The sequence below is a fragment of the Macaca thibetana genome, chromosome 7 (assembly GCF_024542745.1).
Source record: "Macaca thibetana thibetana isolate TM-01 chromosome 7, ASM2454274v1, whole genome shotgun sequence".
In the NCBI taxonomy this organism is placed as follows: domain Eukaryota; kingdom Metazoa; phylum Chordata; class Mammalia; order Primates; family Cercopithecidae; genus Macaca; species Macaca thibetana.
In genome coordinates this window covers 12,316,107-12,333,314 of record NC_065584.1, presented here as the reverse complement: position 1 = coordinate 12,333,314, position 17,208 = coordinate 12,316,107, and the positions used below count along the sequence as shown (strand labels likewise).

The 17,208-nt window shown below is 49.0% G+C and overlaps 1 protein-coding gene across 3 annotated transcripts in view; it reads right to left on the bottom strand.

Annotated features, from left to right (window-relative positions):
* CLMN (calmin) overlaps positions 1 to 17,208 on the bottom strand; it is a 132,790-nt gene that overhangs the window by 33,148 nt on the left and 82,434 nt on the right. For all 3 annotated transcript variants that reach the window (XM_050799030.1, XM_050799031.1, XM_050799032.1), the window contains exon 2: positions 3,881 to 3,942. In XM_050799030.1, the coding sequence (XP_050654987.1) occupies positions 3,881 to 3,942 (62 nt within the window). The remainder of the gene's footprint in view (positions 1 to 3,880; positions 3,943 to 17,208) is intronic.

Below are 17,208 nucleotides of genomic sequence, written 5' to 3'. Positions count from 1 at the left end.
CCCATATATACTTAAAATCACCTCTAGATTACTTATAATACCTAATCCAGTGTAAATGTGATATAAATAGTTGTTATACTCTATTGTTTAGGGAGTAATGACAAGAAGCAACTCTGTACACATGCAGTACAGATGCAGCTTTTTTTTTCTGAATATTTTTTATGTGCTGTTGGTTGAACCCACCGATGTGGAACCCCAGAGACGGAAGGATGACTACATTTATGGTTCTAGGTAACGCTTTGCTTGAAGAAAGATTTCTACTGTCTAAACAAGCTTGATAATAACTCCTCTTAATCGCAACAGAATCTCTGGGAGCAGGGTCCAGAAACTTGCATTTTTCTTCTTCTTCTAGCATCTTCTTCTTCTTTTTTTTTTTTTTTTTTGAGATGATATCTTGCTCTGTGGCCCAGGCTGGAGTGCAGTGGCATGATCACAGTTCACTGCAGTCTCAAACCCTCAGCTCAGGTGATCCTCCCATCCCAGCCTCTTAAATAGTTGGAACTACAGGCATGTGCCATCACGTCCGGTTAATTTTTAAAACTCTTTGTAGAGATGGAGTCTCTCTGTGTTGCCCAGCCTGGTCTCAAATTCCTGGGCTCATGTGATATCCTCCTGCCTTGGCCTCCCAAAGGGCTGGGATTACAAGCATGAGCCACCATGCCCAGCCGAAACCTGATTCTTAATAAGCTCCCACCCCAGCATGAATTCCCTGTTTACCTTTTTGTACTGGGGGCTTTGGCAAGGTTAGAGCACCTGGTCTGGGTGCTCTCTCTGCTCCTGGGTACAGGGGAAGGCTGGGCACTCACATGGGAGACAGGATTAATGGGGCGTGGAGCTCCTGAGGCCAATGGGAGGGTGGTAGCCATAACCAGCCAGAGACCCAGGGGCAGGAAACAGCGGAACTGCGGCCCAGCCACCCTTTCCCTGTGGGAAAGCCTCCTTCCCGTGGCAGCCATGGAGGGCCTGTGTTTCATTTTTTATGGAGGAAGGTGGCATTTCCTTACCCTTTATACGAGTCCCTTTACCCCCAGTTAGTCAAAATACAGGGCAATTCCACCCGCAGGTGCATAGAAAAAGGCTTCGCTTCAAGGGCAACAGTGACTTTGAACCAAAAGGCAAATTATTTTCTTTGCAAACTGCTGCAGCTCCTTGGGCACATTCCACCCTGAGCATGACGGGATCAGGTTACTGAGGCTCTTACGGAAATGTTATTCCTGCTAATGCGAGGCAGAAAACGCGAGACCCGAACAAAATACCCCCTGATAAATGGACTAACAAAATTTCCAGTTACCAGCCCTGGCCGTGGCCAAGCCTTACTTCTGAGTTAAACCTGAAGAATAATTTCCATTGACAGTTCCTGTAAGAGCCTCAGCAGCAGCAGCAAACAAGGCCTTGGCCGGAGTCCATCCTGTGAGATGGCAGGGGGAGAAATTGAACCCGCGCCAGGGAAAACACTCCTTGGGCCCCAAACGCTCCGTGGGCTTCATGAGATCGGTATGGCCGAATAAACAGCACCCCCAGGGCTTTCTTCATGATCTAACTCCTTCGGTAAATTAAGGAATTTTTCCAGAAGCCAGAGACTCAGTAAATATTTCTGACAGCCTTCAAATTGCAGTTAAGCCCAATTCACCAAGGAGTTCCTGGGTTTCCTTTACATGAAAGGTTGTTCTTGAAAGTCTCAAGGTTGGAAACATGGCTGTTAATTTTGCCCTGTTTATTAGACATCAGTTTCAGGTGCTATCTGATTTATCTTCAGAGTGGGCGCTACCCACCTGCCCTGAGACAGGGGCAGGAACTTGGCCAGGGAGAAAATCCTTGATATGATAAATGCGAACAGAGGTTCATTTGGGGCGGTGAGTGGGTGCGGGGATATTCGCCACATGACCCTCTGTACTTTTCTGTATTTATTTATTTTAATTTTAAAAAGAGAGAGAAAGAAATACTCCATGGCTCTAGTGTGTCCCCAGCAGGAATTTCCAGCTACCCTGACACACATCAGGCATTAATTTAAGAGCTCAGTGATCTCAGGTTTGGGGACCAGTTTTCCTTTTTTTCCCCCCCAAAATAACACTTCACTTCAGCAGCATTGCCGAAAATGTGCCAATAATCAAAACAACTGGCAGATGATTCATAAGCTTCATGTGCGACACAATCTTTCACCTGTAGAGTTCAGGATGCTCCAGGTGAAGTGGTGGCACTGCGTCACACGTTCTACACGTGGGGAGTAGAGGTGTGGGTGGCCAAATGCCTGCCTGGACAACATCCTAGACCTAAAGGTAAACTATGTGAATTAGAAGTGTGGTCAATAGCTCCCCTTCCTAAAAGCCACATTTATTTTCTCTGCTTTCTAATCATTTCAGTGATTTCCTCTGAGAACCTTTCTTTTGTGTTAACCATAAGGGCAGTCAATAGTTACTCTCGAACCTTTTGTTTTGTTTTGTTTTTTGAGACAGGGTCTCGCTGTGCCGCCCAGGCTGGAGTGCAGTGGTGCGATCTCGGCTCACTGCAAACTCCACCTCCTGGGTTCAAGCGATTCTCCAGTCTCAGCCTCCCCAGTAGCTGGGACTATGGGCATGTGCCACCATGCCCAGCTAATTTTTGTATTTTTAGTAGAGACGAGGTTTCACCATGTTGCCCAGGCTGGTCTCAAACTCCTGAACTCAAGTGATCCACCTGCCTCAGCCTCCCAAAGTGCTGGGATTACAGGCATGAGCCACTGCACCTGGCCTCTCTTGAACCTTTTAAGAGGAGAAGAGAGAAGATACACCTACAAACATGAAAGTGGGGTGCTCCTAGTTTTAAACAGAATTGAGACTACTTGCTGGGTATAGCTGGAAAACCAGATAGTGGTGCTTAAGGAGAAAGAGGTGAAGTGAGTAGATAAAAATCAACTTCCTAAAAAAGAGAAAAATCATCTCTCCTCTCCCAGCCCCAGGCCCACAGTCTTGAGGTCCATCCAACCAGGATGGCTGAGATTTCTGCCCGCTCCCATCCCCCTTCTCACCCAGGACTCTTCATCCCTTCCCATCACTGCCTCTCCTCTGTGGCTCTTCCGTTAGTCTCTTTCAAGGGGGGAGCTGATTCAGCTGCTTTTGTTTTATGGAGTGTGCATGAGATGCTTGCAGACAAAACGCAACTCAAAACAGCCAGGTCAAATAATGCAAGAAAACAAAGAAACAGAGGAAGAGAAGGGCCACTAAGCTGAATACAGAGGAGAAGCCACAGAAAGTCCAGGAAAGCCACGTTATGTCTCCGTGCCTCTGTTTCCTCCTTCTGATAGGAGGGGGTAATTCAAGTCGTCGTGAGGATGACAGGAGACATGGCACATGTATGGCACTATGCAGGATGCCTGATGCAGAGTGAAGTACATCAAAAAAGCCAGGTAATATTATTATTACTATTATTATTATTAAATAGCAACGTGATGTGACTTTAGAAGGAAATCTAGCTTTGTCCAAAGATAATCAGAGTTCTTGCAAAAATCAATCCAAATACCTACAAATGGCTCTTGGCTCTTCACAGAGCCCGGTTCTGGCAATCAAGATGCACACCTGCGTTTCAGGCCCAACGACACCTGATTTTCAGGTGCTGATGTGTTCAATAATGAATGTCTTCCACCACCTGCTCAGATTTGTACTTAAAGACAGACCCTCTCTTTCCTTCCCCTGACAAGACTGATGATCCCAGGAGGGCAGAGGCTGTCTCGGCCATCTCTCCCCAGTCCTGAGCTTGGTAACCGGCAGGGGGAGGCACTCATCAACGTTTAAATGAATGAAGAACAAAAAGAGCACAGGTCCCCAGCTCCCGCTCCACCCTCTGGAACTGTAAATTCACTTACAGATGAATCAATCACTTAGCAAACACCCAAGTGCCCCATTACCTTTTCTAGATGTAGATTTATCCATCGAGTAAAGGTCCTCTTCTGCACATTTTCCCTCTCAACTGAAAACAAAGAAACACCATTAGCCGGGAGAAAAAGAAATACACGCAAAATCACACCTTCCCCTTCCCAAGGGGAGATTCTAGGTGGAGGGCAGATAGAACCCCAGGGTGTCCCATGTAAGAACAGAGTCTTTTCTGGAAGGGGTTGGCAAGGCCTTACCTGGCACCCAGAACCCATGCTCCCCAGCCCAACCCCTGAGCATCTATGTAAACCCACAGATTCAGACACACAGAACAAAACGTTCTCTACAACCCAATGCAAACATTGAGACATCTGACAGTTCGAGCTAAGAAGCACTGATGAAAAAACTACAAATCAACCCCACAAGAGGCTGTAATGGAACTGCATAGCCACCCAGTGGCAGTGATGGGCATGAGGAGATGGGAGAGGGCAGTCAGGGTCGAGGTGGAGTGGAGTCAATAATTAGGAATTGGGTAGGGGCTCTGGAATGTGCCACAGTCTGGTGAAAGGGATTGGGCAGCCCAAGATCAGACTCTGAGCCCTGCCATCTCTCAGCTTTGTGTGCCCGGGCCAGACCCCGACCCTCACGTCTGATCTGCACACTGAGGACAAGGAGCTCACTCTCCAAGCTGCTCTAAGGACACCCAGGCTCCTGCAGAGCCAGCTCCACACAGTCCCTGGCACAGGGGCTGCCAGTGGTTTTTCTTTGTAGCTATTATTTCTAGAGTCAGGGCAGACTTTGCGCCCTCCAGGAATAAAGAGTTCCGCAGATGCTGCTGAGCCAAAGTGAACCAGAAGGACATAAACCAGGAACGGACTCCTCCCAGGGGAGAGCATTACACAAAGAGGCTTCTTAGCAAAGATCTTTCACTGTTAAGGGTGACTGCCATCCGCCAAGCACTCACTGTGTCCCGGACACTTTGTTTCCATTCATCTTTAAACCTTACAACAGGGGTCCCCAACCCGCAGGCCGGGGAGCAGTACTGGTCCGCCTCTGTTAGGAGCTGGTCAGCACAGCAGGTGGTGAGCAGCGGGGAGTGAGCATGATGGCCCGATCTCCACCTCCTGTCAGATCAGCAGAAGCATTAAATCTTCATAGGAGCATGAGAACATTGCCCTCACCACCCTGCCCATGGAAAAATTCTCTTCCACAAAACTGGTCCCTGGTGCCAAAAAGGCTGGAGACCACTGCCTTACAATACCCCCTGCAAAGTACAAACTATTATTTTACAGCTGAACAGAATGCGGCTCAGAGAGGTTCCAGTGACTTGCTCAGCTGAAGAGAGGCAGAGCTGGGAATCCCCACCCAGGTCTGCCAGCCCCACACCAGCCAGAACCCTGAAAATGGAAGCCTTGAGTCTGGATTCCAGCTATTCCAATCATGGCGAAGGTGTCTGCAATAGTCACACAGCGATTTTTTTAAAAAGTACTGAGCACTTACTATGTGGCAGGCACTGACCTAGGTAATTTACAAGGATTAACTAATTTAATCATTACTACCATCCTCTGTGGCAGGTGCTACTACGACCTTCAGATGGGACAATCGTGCTCAGGGAGATGCAACGTGTCCAAGGTCACACAATTAATAGCAAGGTTGTCATTTCTGTTTTACAGATGAAGAAACGGAGGGACAAATAGTTAATGAACAGTCGAGGTGGAACTCCGGATTCTGTGCTTTTTCTGCTCTCTCCTGAGTTCTGTGGCCTTCGCTGTCTTGGGCCCGGAGGGTGTTTCTGAGATGGGCCCCAGTGCCAGCGTCTGGGTGAGGGTGTGTGGTGGCCCGAGGCTGCAGCCTCCTCGGCTGTGAGCTGCCGGGCCTCCAGGAAACTTCCTTCAGTATCTGAGCCAGACGGCTCCTCAACCACTCAGTTCTGGATTTCAACATATTGAAAGACCATATCACATATGCCTAAAACTGTTTCACATTTCTTTAGCAATAAGAAAATAAGAGCCAATTTATCTCCTGCAGGAGAGCAAAGGCTATGCTTTTCTGAAACAATGGGACCTTTTTCCTCTTGGCCTCATTATGTGGTAGAATGTGGCACCCATAAATCACGTTTCAATATTACGCCTTACAATCTTTTTAACTGAAGAGCCAGCGGACGGTAACTACGCACATCACTGCTTTTCTGTTTCCTCCTTTTCTGGAAGGGCGGGTCACTGGCTAGTAGGCATAAGAATTAAAGAACGAATTCCAGTAAACTGTGTTTCATGGGTGAGAGGGAAAGGAGGAGGAAAATAAGTTAATAGGAATGAGGTTGGGAGGAGACATCTGCTGAGACCAGTGAGTACCAGAGTCTTGGAGACTCCTGGAAGCCTGGAGAGCGTCTGTCCCAAGCTCTATCGGAGATCCTCCAGTTTGCCATATGGATCCACCTTCATCTCTCTGATGGCTACAGTGTTTTCCAGAGTCTGGGTGTTCCCCCCATGGATGGACATCAAGGCTACTGCCCATTTCTCACTGTTTCAAGCAATGCAGAAATAAGCATTGTATGAGCATCCTGGTGCATGGTTCTTTGTGCACAAATAGAAGAATATATATCTTGCCCATGACAACTAAAAGTGGAACTGCTGGGTCTTAGTGGTAGGCACATTAAAAATTTTAATAGCTACTTCCAAATTGCCCTCCCACAAGGCTGTCCCGGTTTATGCTTTTACCCCCACCTGTCTTTAAACAAGTTTATGGGGACCGTAAAGTATTTACACACACATTCAAACACTCAGGCTGGTTTCTCCATATGGCTTCAGAGAGAACAAGGTATATCCCCTGAAACAGAAGTGCATTTAGTAAAAGCCTCAGAGAACCTGGGTTAGGTTGCCAGTTTAACTGCACTCAAGGGTGTAAATGAGGAGATGGGTATCTGACAGTCTACACATAACTCATCTATCCATCCATCCATCCATCCACCTATCCATCCATCCATCCATCCATCCATCCATCCATCCATCCATCTACCTATCCATCCATCCATCCATCCATCCATCCATCCATCCATCCATCCATCTATCCACCCATCCATTTATCCATCTATCCATTCATCCATCTGTCCATCCATCCATCCATCCGTCCATCCATCCATCCATCCATCCATCCAATCATCTATTCGTCCTCCCAGCTGATATTTATGCAGTAATTGCCATATTCTGGAAATTATGATAGGTTCTCTGGGCAAAACCAGAGATGAAGAATTACGCATTCATGGAATCTGCACTTCAAAAATTCACAGCCAAATAAGTAAAAGAGAGAAAACATGGCTGTCACAAGGTGCACATGCAAGGAGCAATGGATTAGAGCGCCGAAGGCTGACGGGAACTGGAAAAGGTGACTTCAGACCCCATGAGGTTCTCCTGCAGGGCCCTAAGAGGACCTGCTGGCAGAACTGGAACAAGGCAGGGGGTGGCCAAAGGCAAAGCCTCTGTTTTAACTCTGTCCTGATTCATAGCCAACCAGGGGTTGGCTTCACTTCTGTTCTAGCCAAAGCCAGCAGGCTGACCTGAGCACAAATCAGCTTCAACAGCAAAGCTAACCCACAGAGGGGGACGGGGCTGACGGAAGGACCCCAGGGGACCCTGAGACAACTACAAATAGCAGACAAGTCCCAAACTGAAGCAGAGTGTGGACACCATGTTATTCGGACCTAAAACTGGGACGCATTGCTCAATACACAGGAGAGCCTGCAAGAACTCAGGCCTGCCCCAGAACATCCACTTCAGCGCCACGCACCACTGGCTGGGCGACCTTGAGCACATTTGCAATTTTCAAAACACCTTTGCCTTGGTATCCCCTCCACAGAATGAGGTTGGCCTCGCCTCCCTCACAGGACTGCTATGGAGATGAAATGATATCACCCCAGAAAGCACCCCCACAGCCGCTGCCGCAAGCAAGGCCAGTTTCCTCCACCCCAGAGTCCCCCGGCTTTGCTCTGGTCACCGGCGTTTTGACTGGTGTCTTGACACGAAGGTCTGCGGCTCTTTCATGGCCTTCTCCGCTTTGGGATGCCCATCCCCCATCCTGCAGACTCTTTCTACTTCTGGCCTGCCAAGACTCCATAAACTTTATATAGTTTCCATAAATCCAACGGCCCCTTTTTTCCTATCACGTTGTAAAGGTGTAGGAAACCATTTCTCTGGAAGGGCCTGGCCTTCTCACAGAGTGTTTGTGAGGCCCGGTGTGGGTTTACTGGGCAAGAATAGAGTCATAAAAGTGCTGTAAAATCGCCATCCCTGGCTCTGCCTGGCTGGCCAGGGTGCCCGAGTGCCAGGTCGGGTGGAGGAGCAGGAGCTGGCTAGGCCTGGACTCCAGGGGCCGAGACAGAAGGGAGGGAGACCTGGCCCTGGCTCAGCCGCACCAGCCCAAATTCCTAGCTGTGTCTTTAGCTCTGCTGTGCCATGAACAGATAGATCACTTGAAAATGGGAGGTGGGGCATTCCTCTCTTCTCCAGGCTGTCCGTGGCTGGCTCAGGAGTTTGGAGTCACAGAGGAAGGGTTGCAGGCACTAGGAGTTAAAATGTTTATTTACAGTTGTGGCTTTTTGTCTCTATGTCCACATTTGCCCCACATCTACTTTCTACATATTGATAATACTTCTGCTCTTTGCTGCCCAGGAGAAAGTCTTGACGGCTTTATCTGCTCATAAAAAATTATAAGCTCATTGTAAAAAATTAAAATACAGAAAAGCATAGGGAAAAATATCTAAAATTGCTTGACATTTCATTATGCCCAGAGAAAACACACACACACACACACACACACACACACAGAGCAAGCACATGTACTCCTGTATACAATTTAAATGTGATCAGTAAGTGGCTCAGAGTTTCTCAACGTGTGGCCCACATGGGTCACGAACGTCATGAGCCTCTGGGATGACAGTTAAGATGCTAATTCCTGGACTCTAGACCTACTGCCTCACACTGGGGCCGGGGCCTGGGAATCTGCATTTAACCAGCTCTGCAGTTGATGAGGATGTACAGTTTGGAAACTTAAATCTTAGCCAGAGGAGATGATTAGCATCATTTTTTGGTCATCTTTGGGAGGGGTAGAGAATGACAATGAGCATCTCAGCCTGGCAAAGGATAAAGACCAGGCAGTCTAGAACCAGACACACAGGCTCCACCACGGACCCCAGGCTCAACAGTCACTTGAAACAATTAAATGAAATATTGCAAGGGGAATGGCTTGTGGGCACTGGGCCAAAAAACGGTCATTTTCCCGTCCTTCTTTGTCTAAAGCGCTCTTCCTGACAATGGCCATCTCCAAATGGCTTTAGTCACTGAATTCATACAGTTGGGCAGAATCTGATTCTCATGAGAGGTGTCTTGCCTAGGTGAACGGCAGATCAGAACTTCCACGTGGGAGCCGTATTCTTTGACGTCCATCCAGACAGGTCCATTGGGGCCAGTGTTTCCAGCTTCAGAGACGCTGCTTGGGAGAGGGGAGGGAGACAAAGGGGGCGAGCTGTGGCTTCATCTCTACATGCACTCACCCAGACGCTTGGGCATGCGGAAGGCGGAGGGGTACCAGGCTCCCTGAACCTGCCACCAGGATGAGTGAGCTGCAGCACAGCGTGAGGGGCAAAAAGCCCCCCTTCCCTCTGCCATCAAGCTGTGCAGAGACGGAGACATGTGAATGGGTGAGCCTGCCCTGCCAACCGGGGCAGTGAAGGTCCCTCCAGGGAGGTGCTTGACAGCAGCCGCCACTTCCCATGCAATAACTTGTCTCTTCTGTAAGCCTCAAACATTCCTGCACAGCTGCTCTCATGTGGTCCCCATTTTACAGGTAAGGAGTCGGAGGCACAGGGAGCTTAGGAACATGGCCGCTCAGTTAAACGCCAGGATCTGAACGCATGACGGCTGAGGTGCTGCGCGGAGCACCTCCCACTGCTCTGCAGCGTCCTGGGGGTGTCTGCTCTTCAGCCAGGCTGGGGGGTCTCAATGCTCCAAACCCCCCTCCAGGAAGTACTCTGGCCTCCCAGCTTTCCTCACCCCATGCCCCCACACAGAACATCTCGTGCAGCTTGGAATCCCTCAAGGCCTGGCTCTCAACCAGTGGTTCTCAGCCCGGGGTGACGGCTCCCAGGGGACATCCCGCAATGCCTGGAGATATTTTTGATTGCCAGGACTGAGGGGAGGGGCTGCTGGCATCTAGTGGGCAGAGGCCAGGGACATTGCTCCACATCCTGCCATGCACAGGACAGCCCCAGATCACTTGATGACCCAGCTCAGAGTGGCAGCAGTGCCAGGCGGAGAGGCCATCAGGGGGGCCGTGTGACCACCCCACATTGCTCCTATCTCGACCTTTCTCCCACAGAAGACAGAAAAGAGTTTCAGCAACAAGAGGGCTCTGCCAACAAGCCCCTCTGAGTGACCTTGGACAAGGTCAGTTCTGTACTTGGGGCCTCAGTTTCCCCATCTGTTCAACAGGGATCATGGTACCCACTTCATGGGGTTGTGAGGACCAAGTTCATTAGCGCTGTCCTTGCCACACCACGTGGGGGCTGTGGGAATGGTGTGGGGAGGGGCTGCCGTGGTTATTCGTCAGGCACTAGGTGGCCAGGGAGAGCGTGCAGGCAGGTGACAGCAAGAAGGAGGGACAGCTATGACGAGGCCTCCATGGGATAAAGCATCCAAACACCTTGGCACGGGGAAGACACATCATAAGTGCTTAAAAGATGCAGCCGTGGCTATGATTGCTCATTTTGGGTAAGTTACTGGACTCCCCTGTAAAACGGAGATAATAACTCCCTCCTAGGGCTGCTGAAGAGACGATGAAGCCTGTGCACGCCGGGTGCAAAAAAAGTTGTGTAGTCAACAGGCTAATCTGTTCTTCCAATTGACAGCACTTCACGGCCAGGGACAGAGGCCCTGCAGATGGGCAGAGTGCCTTTCGCAGTCCTCACAGAGCCGAGCGCCTTTGGACAAGTAGACCCGGCACCTGCAGAGGCTGGGAGGGGCCAGCTGGAGTCAGAGCTTGCGGGAGCAGAGAAGGTGGTTCCCACCTGAACCCCAGGGGTTATGTGTGTGTGCCAGGGGGTCACACACTAAGGACTGGGACAGCATGGTCACCTGGCAGAGAGGGACTGGCTACCCTGTGTTCTCTCTGTCACCACTGGGAGGATCATTTGACAGTGAAGGTCCCCATCCACTGGGAGGCCAGGGAAGGGAGGGTGGCAGGAGGCCTCACACTTTGCAACTTTACTCCAGTTTTGTGCAGAGGCAAGAAGACCTTGGCACCCATCTGCTCCCATGCCCCAGGCAGCATTTCCCAAGAAGCCCAGCACTGCACAGCTGTCTCAGCACCAGAGGACAGCCGCAGCCCCCATCGGTGACAGGCTCTGGGGGCTTCTCTGATGCTCCCTGGACTAGAAATCTCTTGCCCAACCTTTTACATAAGTGACCTCCCGAGATGCTTTACGTGCACTTGCTCATTGTTGGTCTGAGCTGACCTCTGCTCTCCGGGAAACCCCTTCTCCTCCTTGCCCAAGGATTCCTTTTCTCCATGGCTCAGATTCTTTCTAACTGCAAGGGTCCTTCTTGGCTCACATCAGCCACACAATCTCACTCCATCAGCTTGAGCGGGCCCCTGTGGATCTTTAAACCAGATGAAAAAACATCTTTCTTCTCTTGAGCCAAGTGAGGAGCCCAGCCAACTGGCCCGCCCTCCGACCACACAATGGCGAGCCTGCCCCACTGACGGCGTGTAGAGGAGCCAGCCCTCGGACAGCCCCTGCCTGCCCCTCTGGCCTCAGCGCTGCTGCCTCCCACAGCCCACTGCCACTCCTTACTCCCGGCACGGCCCAGCCCTGCTTGGTGGTTTCGCTCCTTTCCCCATCTTTCAACACCTCCCAGAAACACAACCTCATTACATGGCCTCATGCTGGTTCACTTGAGAAATAAAACTCAGAAACAAATTAAATGGCAATTTCTTTTTAAACAAGAGAGGGGCCAGGCTTCAGGAATACCAGGCCAACGTCCTTCGGTTCCGACTCCTGGGGGCCACTTCCCCCGTTGGCTCTGGCGGTATTAAAGGCAAGGCCTCCATGTGGTTTTTCACCAGCAGTGATTTTGCATTTAATTTCCTTTGTTTTTCCTCCCCCCATGTTTGCTCTGACCCAAGTCCCTTTTATCGAGACTTTGGTAATAAAATGCAAAACCCTCTTTGGGACCATGCGCCGAGCAGCATGCAACTACTACAGGTAAGTGGCAGGCCAAGTCTTGTAGAGGCCCTCCGCCCCCCCATTCTTGGGCTCCTCCACCACCCCTTGCCACCATGCTGACCAGGGAGGACAGACGGGCATCAGGGCAGACAGTGAGTAACCTGCTAGAGCCGGCACAAACCGGTGGTCTCCCGGGTACATGCCCGCAGAGACTCAAATAAAACTGCCAAGCTCACTCTAACTGGGGACTTAAATCCAATTCTCTCACGGGTCCCAGAGGCCACCAATTAACATACCACGTCCTGCCCCACCATGCCCTGCTTCTCAGCTGCTCCAAAACACATAACCCAGGGCTCCAAAGAGCTAGTCCCAATTACACACCAAATTAAGTTTAAGCTATATATATATAGGGCTGGTGCCTGTAACTAAAATAGAAAAATAAAACCGCTCTAGTTTTGCTGTGAGTGATTCTGTCTAACCTCAGTGCTAAACCTCAGCCCACCTTGATTTATGACAGGTGACGCCAGCCAGCCATAAAAACACCAGCTTAGAAAGGGATTTTAACATTCACCCAGATGGGCAGGCCAGGGTGACAGGACCAATCCAGGCAGACTGCCCTGAAGCGCCCGGCTGAAACTGAGACAAGGATTTAAATAGTACTGAACACATCACTCACACACCCAGTTAACAGACACTGATGACTATACTCAGGCGTAAATACTAAGACACAGACCTCATGGGCTTCCTTTGCCAGGTCTGAGAAGAAGGAATGAATGCAGGGAGGGAAGGAGACAAGTAAGAAAAGGAAGGAGGAAGGAAGAGAGGGAGGGAAGGAAGGAAAGATGCAATGGAGATAGATAAGTGTTTGCTTTTCACATTCTATAAGGGTTCAGTTTCTGAGTCCCTGACACCATGATCCCTGGGGGACTAAACTCTCTGTTGAGAACCACAGATTTTGGTGGTTTCTTTTAACACCAATGTTTTTGTGAAAGTATTCTGGTTTCTGAATATTAACTCGAGCAACATCTAAAGCAGTGTTTTCCAAGCCATATTCTGCAGAGTGTGAGTTCTAAAATGCCCCTCCAAAAAGGAAGATCTTGCTAAGTTTAGAACATATTATGTAATCTGCCCCCTTGCATAGATGTTTATGATTAGTAAATGAAAGGCTCTGATAAGCCCTGCAATAAAGAAATTGGTTTAACTTTTATACTAAGTGCATTTGAACCCAGACCCCATTTCTGTGTAAAATGAATCACAACTTTCTTGTAGAATCCTGCTTTGGAAATAGCCATGTGCCATATAATGACATTTCAACGATGGACCACATATACAACGGTGTTCCCGTAGGATTATAATGGAGCTGTCCTATACAGGTATACCATTCATTATCTTTTATATCTAATTTTTACTGTGCCTCTTCTATGTTTATATATTGTTTAGATGCAAAAACACTGCTGTGTTACAATTATCTGCAGTATTCAGCACAGTAACAAGCTATACAGAAGTCTAGGAGCAACAGGCTACACCATAGATCCGAGGTGTGTAGTACAAGGTACCGTCTAGTTTTGTGTAAGCACACTCGACAATGTTTGCACAACAAAACTGCCTAACAATGCAATTCTCAGGATGTATTCCCGCTGTGAAGCGATGTATGACTGCACAGAGAAATGTTCATAAATCAGGGGGAGACGACCCACTGGTGCTCACAGCCAGCCATCTGCTTGCCAAACCCTACTTCCTTCTCCTCTCTGGCACACAGCCATGCTACATCTCCCAGCCTCCCGTGCAGGGAATGGCGTGGCATGACCGAGTTCCAGCTAGGAGAACATGGGTGGGCTCCAGGTACACCACTTCCAGACATGGCCCCATGCAAAATCCCACGCAACCCTCCATGCCTTGTGACCACGGCCTGGAAGGACTCCATGGACCTCGAGGGGGGACAGAACCATACGAGGAAAGGAGTGTGGGGTCCCATGTCTCCCCGTGGACAAGGATCACCCAGTAAAGCCATCCAAGGAGGAATACCCTTGCTGGACTGTGAGTGAGAAAGAAATATTCACTGAGCTAAGCCACAGTCACGTGGGGTGGTAATCACAGCAGCGCCCGCCCTGGCTAAAGCCCACTTTGAGTAAGAACTAGGCCCAGCGCAAGGAAGGAAGGGAGGAAATCAACCTTTGTAAAACCTCATAATCCTCCCAGCCACCTCCACAGGTGAGTGGCCATGTTTCCTATGTGGATGAGGAAACTGAGTCTCAGAGAGGGGAAGTGATTGGCCTCAGCAGCTGGTGGCACAGCCAAGAGACAAGTCTATTCTAGTCACTGTGAGCCAAGCCCCTCTGCGGCACCCTGCCCGGCTGCCTGAATCCCTTCAAAGCAAACATCTTGGAGAAGGCCCTTTGTGAAGTATCTGTGTCATGCCTGGGCTGGCTCAAGTGCAGAAGAAGGGCTGATCCGGTGTGCTGTCCCTTAGGAACAGAGCTCGACAGGCCTAGCAAGAGGAATCAGCTTGACCTCTTGTGTTCAGCTATTTTTTAAAAAAAGATGAAAAACATACAACCTCATACAAATGACCCTGATGTGCATTTTAAAGCACATCTGTCTTTAATAAAACCCCACACTCACCCTGTAAACATCTGTGTTTTCAAGTGCATGCGAAGACCAGTCAGCTGGGAGACGATCTAGTATTATGGTGACCAACTGTCCAGATCTGCCTGGGACTGAAGGGGCTCCTGGGGCATGGGACATTTGGGGCTAAAACTGGGAAAGTCCTAAGTAAACCAGGACAAGTGGGCCAGTCTGGCTAGTAGTCAGCTAGTACGTCCAGGAGAGCATGCCCCAGGGGGAAAGCAGCTGGGACAGGCAGACCTGGATCCACATGAAAGACAAAGAGAAAGGCAAGGAGGTTAATATTTGCTTTCAACGCAAGGGGCAAAACAAACCCGGAAATTCCCATTTGCAACTTCTACCTGCCAACAAAAAGTGACAACAGCATGCACCGAAGTTTCTACCCTGAGCAGGAGAGGTAAAGACTGGAAACTATGATGAGGAAAGGCAAGAGGTGTCAAGTTCTCCTGGAGCTGGAAGTGTCACCAACATTCCTCATTAATTAGCACAAGAGAGACCAGAGGCTGCATAAGCTGGAGCCAGGAGACTGAGCTATGACAACGTGACAGTACCAATGCTGCAGACACCACCTGGTCTTTCTGAAATGCACTCATTTGAAAACAAACAAAAGTTACCTATATATACAAACCGTCTAAATGTATACACTCATGCATGCCCGGGTGTGTGCATGCGTGTATATGTAACACACACACATACAAACTCGCCGTAATGTCAACCACCTTCAACCTTTTCGAGGAAGTTTGGTCACCAGAGTACCTGCAGGGATTTTTATCACTACAAGGTCTCCCTAATGCCCCCCAGACCCAATAGCTCAGACATCAAGAACCGGACCGTGACATTGAGGTCAAAGTTGGATCATTGTTCCTGAGTAGAAACCCTGTAGATGACAAACGCCAGTTCTGCAATCTTAAAAAACCCACTGGGATTACACCTGTGATTCTCAATCCTGGGGGCACATGCTGGTCATCTGGGGATACTTAAAAAAAATAGAGGTGCCTGGGCACCATTCCAGACTAAGTGAGTTTGAATCCTAGGGGTGGAGACTCGGGCATTTCTCTTCTTTTTTATTCATTTATTTTTATTTATTTATTTATTTATTTTGAGATGGAGTTGGGCTCTGCTGCCCAGGCTGGAGTGCAGTGGCACAGTCTCAGCTCACTGCAACCTCCACCTTCCAGGTTCAAGCAATTCTGCTGCCTCAGCCTGCTGAGTATCTGGGATTACAGGCGTGCACTGCAATGCCTGGCCGATTTTTTGTATTTCTAGTAGAGATGGGGTTTCACCATGTTGGCCAGGCTGGTCTCGAGCTCCTGACCTCAAGTGATCCACCTGCCTTGGCCTCCCAAAGTGCTGGGATTACAGGCGTTACAGGCGTGAGCCACCATGCCCAGCCTGGCTTTTTTTTTTTTTTTTTGAGACGGAGCCTCGCTCTGTCACCAGGCTGTAGTGCAGTGGCATGACCTCAGCTCACTGAAATAACCTCCACCTCCGCAGTTCAAGTGATTCTGCTGCCTCAGCCTCCCGAGTAGCTGGGACTACAGGCACCTGCCACCATGCCCGGCTCAGTTTTTGTATTTTTAGTAGAAACAGCGTTTCACCATATAGGCCAGGATGCTCTCGAACTCCAGACCTCATGATCCACCCATCTCGGCCTCCCAAAGTTATGGGATTACAGGCATGAGCCACCGCGCTCAGCCTGACATCTCCATTTTTAATGTACCCCAGGTGATTCTGACACTGAGCCAGGGCTGCGAACCACTGCCCTAGGCTAGAGGTTGGCAAATTTTTTCTGTTAAGAGCCACACAGTAAATGCTGCAGACTTTGAAGGCCATATGGTCTTTGTCATATCGAGTCAAGTCATCATCATGGTATGAAAGCTGCCAAAACACTATATAAATGGACATGGCTGTGTTCTAATAAAACTTTATTTGTATGATCAAGTGGTGGGCCTACTTTGCCAAACCCTGCCGTAGACTCTATGAGATCCACTGCCTGATTTAAGCAGGCATTTTAGATTCTTCTGGTGTCCTTACCGCTCATGGGCCAACTTTTAAGATTTTAAGATTCAGTTTTGGGCTTCAGAAGGAAGTATTTGTTTGCATTCTCTTTACTGTTATAAGAAAAGCAAATAGCAGTGGTGGGATGGATGGGGTGATAGGTGTGTGTGTTGGGGGTAGGTCTGTGGGAACTAGAAAAAGCAGAAATGTTTGTTACTTGCAAGTCAGGCAGCCCCATTTGACTTTTCTCCCGTCATCACCAAAACCAGTACTGAAAATCACAATTGGGCAACTATGCTTTTAAAGAATTATTGCCTCTGTTTTCCTTCTTCAACAACTGACCTTTTCAAATCCAGTCCTATCACTCACTCCTCTCCCACCTAACCCCTACTAAAATTTTTCCTTTGTTTGAAGAATCCAGGGGAGCATGGAGAGGAAAAATGATTCCTTGATCTTTTTTTTTTTTTTTTTTTTTTTGGTGAAGTTTAAATAGAAATAGGTGAAAAAAAAATCTAACATACAAGC